The 9,766-nt window shown below is 40.5% G+C and overlaps 1 protein-coding gene across 1 annotated transcript; it reads left to right on the top strand.

Annotated features, from left to right (window-relative positions):
* Positions 1-5,424: 5,424 nt before the first annotated feature.
* On the top strand, positions 5,425-5,988 carry LOC137631921 (craniofacial development protein 2-like). The gene has a single exon (XM_068363924.1). It carries the CDS (start codon positions 5,425-5,427, stop codon positions 5,986-5,988), a length of 564 nt encoding a protein of 187 aa, XP_068220025.1.
* Positions 5,989-9,766: the final 3,778 nt, after the last annotated feature.

Here is a 9,766-nt window from a genome sequence, read left to right as displayed (position 1 = left end):
TTCCAACATACCTTGTGTATCCTTGCACAGTCTATTGCTGAGACCAATCCTATATTGAAAGACTAGAACTCCTTCAATACTCTGATTAGAAATCAGTTAATAACTTACCCCACAATATTAAATAGTTTTAGAAGGGTCAGTGGTAGTACACTTTTCTATCCCTAGAGGTTAGAACCCTTCTCTTTTGAGTTTGCCCTGATCAGGAAACTCTATTGGCTGGGAAGGATACACGTATGTGTCTTTCCTAATTTCTTTCTAGCTCACTATACTAAGCTATAATGGTTAAAATATTAATATTTTTCATATCTGTTTATCATGGGAGATAAACAATCGCATACCCATTTAATTTTCCTTTCTTTACAGGAGGAACCCCAGATGAAATGCGATGCGATCTTCTGCAACCATAGGAGTAGGAACTTCTACGGTCACAAAGCGTGCAGATCTCATGCCCCCTGCACCATCATTACCGAAACCCTGCAATACTGGGACCCCCAAGTTTGCAATATCAGCCGGACCTTGGTGACCGAAGGTTTCGACGACCCCAAGTCAACGGAGTCGAGGGATGCGGCACGGGAAAAGCTGCACAAGTGATAAGAGGGTTCCAGAAGAACTCTCCAGGACCATATCTACCTAACGATAGAATGCATAGCTATCTGTTCTCAAAAGCAGGTAGTGAAATTGTTGCGCCCCAAGCACGACCCGGACCTCCCTGCGTCCAGATTGTCATTGAGACGGATGTCAGTGAGGCGTTGCAAAGTATGGACATCCACCAGGAGGAAAGGATGTCGGAAGTGTCTGTGGACACTGAAAAGGATCTGTTAAAGGATGATCCCAAGGAGGAGTCTACTCTACCTCTGGAAGAAGATGATGATATCAAGTCGGAGTTCCTTCCATCTGTGCCGGCACCGTAGCCTTTACCCTCGACATCTTCAGCTTCTACCCCTCCATTGGACAACATAAGCCAGGTACTGGCCCATCTTACGGCTTTAATGGAGAACATTCGCCAGCAAGGCGAAGCAAGGGAAGCGAGATTCGAGAGAGAGCTCCGTGAAGCTCCACTTACCGCCTCCCGCGGGTCATACAAGCGACCCAGAGTCCAAGACCTCCCAAACTGCTCCAAAACCAATCCCTGGAGGTATGCAGGGTTTATGCCGATTACTAACGGCAAACTCTACATCTCGGAGAAGATGGGATCCGTCCCCTTAGACGACATCCAGTTTTGGCCAAGCTTTAACGCTTACCCTGATTGCTTCATTCGTCTGAAGCATGAACCAATGCCAAAACAGGAGACGGAACCAAAGGAGGTCATGGTTTTCGACCACGATAAGGCACAGGCTCTCTTGTCGAGTAGTATGAGAAAGGCGGGCTATTCGGATTCGAAAGTGTCCGCCTTGAGCAAGAAACCTCCTACCTTTCTTGTTCCTGCTTCAATAGCCTTCCCCTTTACGTTGAAGGCATTTAAAACTGTTGCCAAGGCAGTGAAGGCAGGCAAACCATGCCCTGCACTAGAGGAGTGCAGGTCTCTGTCGTTAGTCTTGCCCATGGAAGAGACGGAATGGAAGGAAGTCTACCTAACCTTCTCAGAAGGGAACTGGACGCAGACATCGCTGGACGACAGTTTAGCGAGAATCTCACTAAACTTTCTGACTTTCTCTTCTGCAAGGAACAAGAGCCGAAGGAGAGACTTGCTGCATCCTTACCCCTACAAAACTGCATAGAGGTGTGTGCAGGCCAAAGAAGTACCCCAGACATGCTCATGGTCCTGGCCAAAATGCATATGGCCACCCTAGTAAAGGACCTGTATGCTTTCATGAAGGCTAGGAAAGCCTGTAGGGAGTTCATGTTCGCTGCTGCAACAGTGAAACATGAACCCAGGAAGCTGATATCTTCTAACATCTGGGATAAAGACCTCTTCTCGAACGAAGTAGTCAAAGAGGTAGTTGAGAAAGCCATCACAGAGAATAGGAACCTTCTCCAGAAGTGGGGCATCTCTTCAAAGAGGAAGTCTTCCCTGGATGCGGGTCCCCAACCTAAAAGGAAGACGAAGAAGCCTAGACTACCCTCTCGGCCTGCTCAACAACATCCCACAGTCACCATGACCGCGGTGCCCCAAGTGGTGGCCCAAACACAGACCACCTTCCAAGTGGTGCCTCAACAGCTGGTTGCCCAGTCACCAGCATCCAACCCCGGGTTTGAGAGGCAGACCACTACCTTTCAGTTGAAAGTTAAAGGATCCAGACGGGGCTCCTCTAGACATCCCTCAAGAGGTAGGGGAGGACGCGGTCGAGGAGGTAAACCCTCCGGATAATCGAAGCACAGAGATGCTTCCGGTAGGAGGGAGGCTCCAACATTTTCAGGATCGTTGGACCTTCGATCCTTAGGCCCACGGCCTAATCAAGATTGGACTAGGATGGAAACGGAACAAGTCTCCACCATCATTTCCTCAATTCTTCCAACACTCCACCCCCTCATTAGAAGAATATACCTTAGAGCTCTTGAGCATACAGGTTATAAGGAAAGCAAAGTCCATCAAATTCCAGGGAAGGCTGTTTTCTGTTCCCAAGAAGTACTCGGACAAACTCAGAGTCATTCTGGACATGTCACCACTCAACAAGTTCATAGAAAACAGCAAGTTCAGAATGTTAATCCTTCAACACATAAGGACCCTGTTACCCAAAGGGGCGTTCACAGTCTAGAGTCTAGAGAAATGACTTGGAGAATTTTTACCACCGAAAGGAAGAAAATTAAACTGAAATAATTGATAGTTAGCTATAAATGCTGTTTTACATTTACTGTCTTCCTGAATGGGTATTTGATAGTATCCAGATTTTAAATTAACAGTTGTAAAATATTTGCTATCCCGTACTTTCACGAGCAATTCTTCGATCGAGGGCAATGGAAATGCATTATCCTTAGTGACTCCATTCAACTTCCTATAATCAACACACAATCTTACCGAGCCATCCTTTTTCCTAACAGCTACAATTGGAGAAGCCCAGGGGGATTCGCTCTCCTCGATTATCGCTTGTTCCTTTAATTTATTAATTTCCCTTTCTATCTCTCCCTGGAAATGAATGGTTACCTTATAAGGCCTTGACCTGATCGGATCCGCCTGCCCAGTTTCAATGCTAAAGGGAAATCGATCAATCTTCCCGGGTGGCTCATCTCGAATTGCAATTACATCAGAATAATTATTGACAAGGTCACTAACTACATGTTGATATTTTGACAGACATAATTTTTGCGCTTGCATAATTACATTCTGAGAGCGTTCTGTCTGCCCCACTTTCTGTTCTTTCAGCTGTTTTGATCAAGGAAGCATTGCACCTGTCAAACACTACATCGACTTGAGAACTTGATGCTGATGTTTGCAGTACAGTTCCAAGAAGTCTTTCAGACAACTCTGATAATGTAATGTTGTCTCCTTGCATTTTGTGTACAATCCCCATGCCATTGATGATTGCAGCTGAAGGTAAGTCAATGTGTTCATCTGAAGTCACTCGGGCTTCAAGATTAAGAGCCAGGGCTGCATTGTTGATTTTTATTGCAGAGCCATCACAATTCGCCAACAACCACAGTGAGGGTCCGAGAAGATGTTGGAGAACTTCTTTCATGTCCATTTTCTGGCTACTTGCCATCAGCAGCATTCGAGAGAACAGTTGATAATCAGCTTTCAAGAGTTTCTCTGTTTCCTGATTTAGCTTTTGCTCTTTTTTTAAACTGACAAATGACTTCAGTTGCGACCTTTTCAATAGGTTATAGACGGCAGTGCCTTTTTTGAGTCTTGAATCAAGCTTTGAGGAGATTGCTGGCAAAACTTTTGGGTGCTGTAATACCAGATGATATGCTCATCAGTTCATCAGAAGGCAGTTCGAAAGGGTTGATCCAGTTACTTTCCAGCATTTCAATCACAGACTGGACATCACGTTCATCTTTCTGAATGCGAGATGCTACTAGTTCTGGATGGTTAAGAACATGATCTTTGAGTTCAACTAAAGCACGCAATTATCGTATACATGTGCTTCAATGTTCTGCAGTCAGGTAGTACTTTGATACTGCCGTTGGCTTCAAGCTAAAACCTCTTGTCCCACCAGGTGTCTGCATGTCAGGATTGACAATCTCTTCCGCTGTTTAGTCGACTGGGATACATCCGAGTGTGTTGTTCTCACCAAGCTGAACAGAGAGTCTGCCTTCCAAAATGTATTGGTAACTCACGGGATGATCTTCCTCGAGTTTCATCATTTGTGCATGGTATATCAATAGGTAGCAGGCATAATTTTTCTTGTCATAAGCAAAACACCAAGGAATCATGCTGCATATTCCATAAAGGTGCAGTACTCAGTTGCTTTCCCTGGAGGCACGAATGAGAGCCAGCAACTTCCAAAAGATACAGATAGGACATCCAGAATAATGCCAGTGGTCCACGGGTGTTTCGAAGTTCATCTTGATATTCTGCAAAACGGACAATGATTTGCTTTGTAGATGTGTCATCCAGGACTGTAGACAAAGTCTGGTTGTTGGTTTAGGCGAATCAATGCTTCATAAATGATCTTGTGGAGTCAAACACCAGGGTTGTACTCAGGGACAAATTTTGAAATTTTTTGTGGGGTGGGATCTTGCTATCCCATGAGTAAATGCTAGAGGTTAAGTTACATGGCATCTATTTACTAAAATTTTTTATAACAACTTTTACATTATTAAATTACATGAAATTACAATCAATCACAGCTTTTTGGCTGCTTTCATGAGCAACTTAATTTAAAAAAAAATGTTACTGACTGGCTAGTAGGCTATAGCCTACACATCTACAGCAATCCTTGCCGCGATAAGATTCAGTGATATAGCTGCGAGTTAAGAAAAAATTATTTCTCAATAGTAGGCTACCTATTGTTTAGAAATTTATCAATGTAACTTTGGGGCTTCACCGTTTTATTGAGAAAAACAGAAACGAAATAGAACCAATATTATAATAAAAATAATATATTTTAATTTTCATTCAGACCAATGTTAAGTTTTGAATTACACCTCTACATAATTTCTTGGAATATTGTGAGAATAAGGAAATGGATCATCAACCATTACATAAGAGCATGTACCCTACAGATAGATCCATTTAATTATGGTTTTGATACATACATTTTTCAATGTAATATTATTTTTTACGTAATTTTGTACTACTTTGTACTTCAGATGAATCTATTCAAAATATTTTGCAATAAAAACAAGTATGCATCAATTACTTAGAACTTAACTGGCTATCATTTGATGAATCTAGTCAATGAATCCTGTATGAATTTAGTCAGTCTATGGAAAACAAAAAGGACAGAATGGCCCCCAGTCCCCCGGCAGAACGAGGTGCTAAGTATCTCCCGGTTTATAAATACTAAAGAAAAATTGAAAATTGGTAATTGGAATGTTAGAACAATGAATCAAATTGGGAAGTTACAGCAAGTGGAGAATGAATTTATGAAGTATAATTTGGATATCTTGGCCCTAAGTGAAGGGCGTTGTAAGTGGATTGGTAAGGAAATCTCAGATCAATGCAATATACATATCTATTCAGGAAGAACTGATGAAATTGGAAGAGAAGGAGTAGGAATCATCATGACATCGAGAGCAGAAAAGGCATTAACTGAGTGGAGAGCTGTAAATAACAGATTGTTACTTGTAAAGTTTAAATCAAAGCAGTGCAATGTTAGCATTATAGTGTGTTATGCACCAACAAATGATGCCCCTGAAAAAATGAAAGATGAATACTATGAAGACCTGCAGAGTGTAACAGATAAGATCCCAGTGAGATATATGAAAATTGTGATTGGTGACTTCAATGCCAAAGTTGGAAAGATTAATCAAGGCATAGAGTATGTAATGGGCATTGAGGGACTTGTAGAAGTTGCAAATGAAAAATGGGGCCCATTTTATAAGTTTTTGTTCAGGAAAGAATCTTGTTATTGTGGGCACTCCTTTTCAGCACAAGGACATCCATAATTATACATGGACTTCACCATGTGGCAATTACAAAAATTAAATAGATCACATAGTTATTAATATGTAGAGAAGGAGGACTATGGAAAATGTGAGAAGCTATAGAGGTGCAGATACTGGTAGTGATCACCAGCTCCTCATTGCCACACTGAAATTAAAACTGAAAGCACCCAACAGAAATGTAAATAGAATACCTAGATTTGATACAACTAAGCTTCTAGAAGATGAGCACAGAGAAACCTTTACAACTGAATGTAAGAATTGATTTGCCGTCTTAGGCTTTAAGAGAAGAAGAGCAGATAATTAACGAAGAATGGTGTGATATTAAGAACATATATCAGTCAGTTGGTAGGGAAGTTTTGTGACATGTAGTTACAAGGAGGAGGCCATGGATATCAAATGATATTTGGGATACTATAGAAAGGAGACAAAGATAGAAATTGATTGTTGAAAGTTTTCGAAGCAGTAATGAAAATTACAAGGTAGAGCATGCTAAGTATTCCAGTATTGACTCTGCAGTAAAAAAAAAAAAAGCTAGGAATGACTGGAAAAAATATTTAGACAGTAAAGCAGATGCGGCTAATGAAGCAATGAATTCTGGGAGTGGCTTTGGTGTAAGAATTGCTCATAGAATTATCAATGAAATCTCTATGGGGGCAAAGACGAAGCATATACCCTTCAAAAAGAGAGATGGATCTGTTATAACAACTAAAGATGAAAAAAGGCAACATTGGATGGATTTTAGTGAGATCATGAATAGGAGATATGAAGGGAATAATTTGATTGATATACCTGAAGCTGAGGAAGACCTTGATGTGACCATGAATGAATTCATTGTCTTTGAAGTCGAAGCTATTCTTAAAAAAACCCAAGAGATGGAAAGCTCCTGGATATGATGGAATAACTGCAGAGATGATATTGGCTGAAAATGAAGCAACTCCCAGAATATTTACAAGATTATTTTGTAGAATGTGGCATGAAGAGGCAAAACCTAATGAAGGGGAGCTAGGAGTGGTGGTGAAAGTGGCAAAAGGGGGAGATTTGACTGATTGCAATAATTACAGAGGCACCATACGTCAGTTGTCATGAAAATATATAGTATGCTTATTCTACAGAGGCTAGAGAGAAAGATTGATGAAAAGCTGAGAGATGAACAAGCAGGATTTAGAAAAGGTAGAAGTTGTGCTGACCAAATTTTCATTTTAAGATATGTTGCACAGCAATGTGTAGAATATAGGATCCACTGTTGATGGAATTTGTGAGCTATAAAAATGCCTTTGATAGCATGCACTGGCCAATTTTGTAGAGAGTCCTGCGATATTATGAAGTTCCTCTTAAATCTGTAGATTTGATTAAATCTGCTCATGAGCATAGTAAGTGCAAAGTTAATGTTAGTGGAGTCCTATCAAATGAATTTCCAATTAAGAGTGGAGTACTCTGAGGGAATGTGTTGTCACTTATGTTGTTTATCCTCCACATGCATTTTGTAATGCATAGAACAGTTGGAGAAGGTGGCAAAGGATTGGACTGCATTAAAATTAGCTGACCTAGAGTATGCTGATGACGCTGTCCTTATTAGCGAAACGCCATAGGATTTGCCATGCTTGCTTACCAGAATGCATGAAATGTCTCAGGAGGTCGGGCTCAAGATAAATATCAGAAAGACAGAGATGATGAGAACAGAATATGCAAGGGAAGATGAAATATCATTGGAGGGAGAAAGGATTAATGAGGTAGAATCATTTAGATATTTAGGAACTATGATCTCTAATACAGGTTCTTTAGAATTGTAGTTTAATGAAAGGTTGAAAAAAGCAAACCAGACAATGGCTAGGTCAAATAAAATTTGGAAATCAAATCACCTGAAATTACACATAAAAATCAGGCTATATATCAGTTTAGTGAGATCGGTGTTACTGTATGGACATGAGTCATGGTATGACAATGAAACAATATCCAACAGATTTTGTAGATTTGAGAACAAAGCCTCAGAAGAATATTGGGAGTTAAATGGCAGGACAGGATTAGAAATGAAACTGAGTGATTACTCGAATGCCACATGTGGATGAGATTATGGTGGGGGGCAGATGGAGATGGTTTGGTCATGCTCTTCGCTCTCTCAAAGAGAGATTAATTCACCAAACTTTAAAATGGACTCCACATGGCATTAGAAGAGTTAGAAGACTTTGATGTACATGGCTGAGGACTATGAAGCGTGGAGAAGGCGAGAAGGATTGGAGAAGTATTGATTTAAAGCTTAAGATTGAGATGACTGGGAAAATCTGACAGAGGCCCTTTGCGCCAATAGGCGTAGGAGGAGATGATAACCGAGTTACTATTTCAATATTTCTATAAGGCAGAATACATTTGTATTTTTTTGCCATGAGCAAATTTATTATTTACTTGATCAATGTCTACATCAACGTCAGGGTGAATATACAGAAGTGCTAGCCCAGTTAGTCTTTCATCGGTCATTCTGATTCTTAAATAATTCTTAAAAATTTTCATAGCACTAAAGCATCTTTCAACACTGCAAGTTGTAACTGGAACTGTGCATAATATCAACAAGATATTCTTGATATAGTTAAATCATCCTGGTCTCCTGGAATAATGTCAAGTTCCTCCAAAGGGGAACTTGATTTAGGAAGACCAGAGCAAAATATTCATTTCTAACTTCTTCTTAATCAGATATTGCAAGTAAATCAGCATAAAATTTTGCAGAAATTGCAGAATCCGGAATATCCTCCTAATTACTATCTTTTATTTCTGATGGTATAAGTGCAATCATTTTTGTACTAGAAGACTGTGATCAGTAAACCGTGTTTCTAATGATTCGATCACAGAATCTAAGAATGGAAACTAGACAGATCTCTTAAAGTGTCCATCAGCATTTTCTTCTGGTACATTACTGCGATTTCTTTGCCTTGATACAATGCGAGGAAGCTTTATTTCATCATCTACAGACCTTGCCAAACCTTCTGCAATCAAATATGGTCCATAGCACTCGTCATGCCATTCATCTACTTCTAAGCACAATGATTTCAAGGTATTTTTTACGCGAGTAACACCTTCAAGGGATTAACTAAATCTTTGTTGACTGTTTGTAGACCCTGTGAGAGAGGTAGGGTAAGGCACATAACGTTTTTAGCACAGAACAGGGGGGCAATTAATGAGGAGTCTGTAAGGGCATGAATAGAGACCTGGCTTTGTAAACAGTTCTTTGATCTGGCAGCTGCAAAATCTCTTCAAGAGAGCTCACAATGATTGGATAATTATTTTAAAATAATACCAATGCTTCATATCTCTCAATAGGGTTTTCTTAGCCGGTGGGGGATGGGATGCATCCCTGCATCCCACCCCCTGTATTCATTCCTGGTTTTACTGTTGACCTTCAGTCACACTGTTGATTGACCCTTCTGCAATGACACCAGCTTTGACTGCCAAATCTCGAAGTCTAGCTTCTCCAAACCGCATACCGAGAATTGGCAGGAGTTTGCATATTGTGTGAAAGGTTTCCATTTACAAGATCATGTTCTGGAAGGCCTCCTGATTCTACCAGACGACTTCCGCCACTTTGGAGTACGATGTTTGATAAAAAATTCTGATAACTTCTGGAAGATTGAGTGCAGTCATTATTTTCTTTGTCCGTTCAAGTATTTGGTGCATAGTTAACATATGACAGCACTGTTTGAACGCCATGTGTTTGTGTTGGTAACAAGCCCAGATTGCTGATTCCGTTTCTCTAGACAAAGTACTGTGTCCATGTCTTCCAGTGTTGAGT

Source organism: Palaemon carinicauda, chromosome 40, assembly GCF_036898095.1.
Source record: "Palaemon carinicauda isolate YSFRI2023 chromosome 40, ASM3689809v2, whole genome shotgun sequence".
Taxonomy (NCBI): domain Eukaryota; kingdom Metazoa; phylum Arthropoda; class Malacostraca; order Decapoda; family Palaemonidae; genus Palaemon; species Palaemon carinicauda.
The sequence above is the reverse complement of the archived record's forward strand: the minus strand, read 5'-3'. Positions and strand labels throughout refer to the sequence as shown.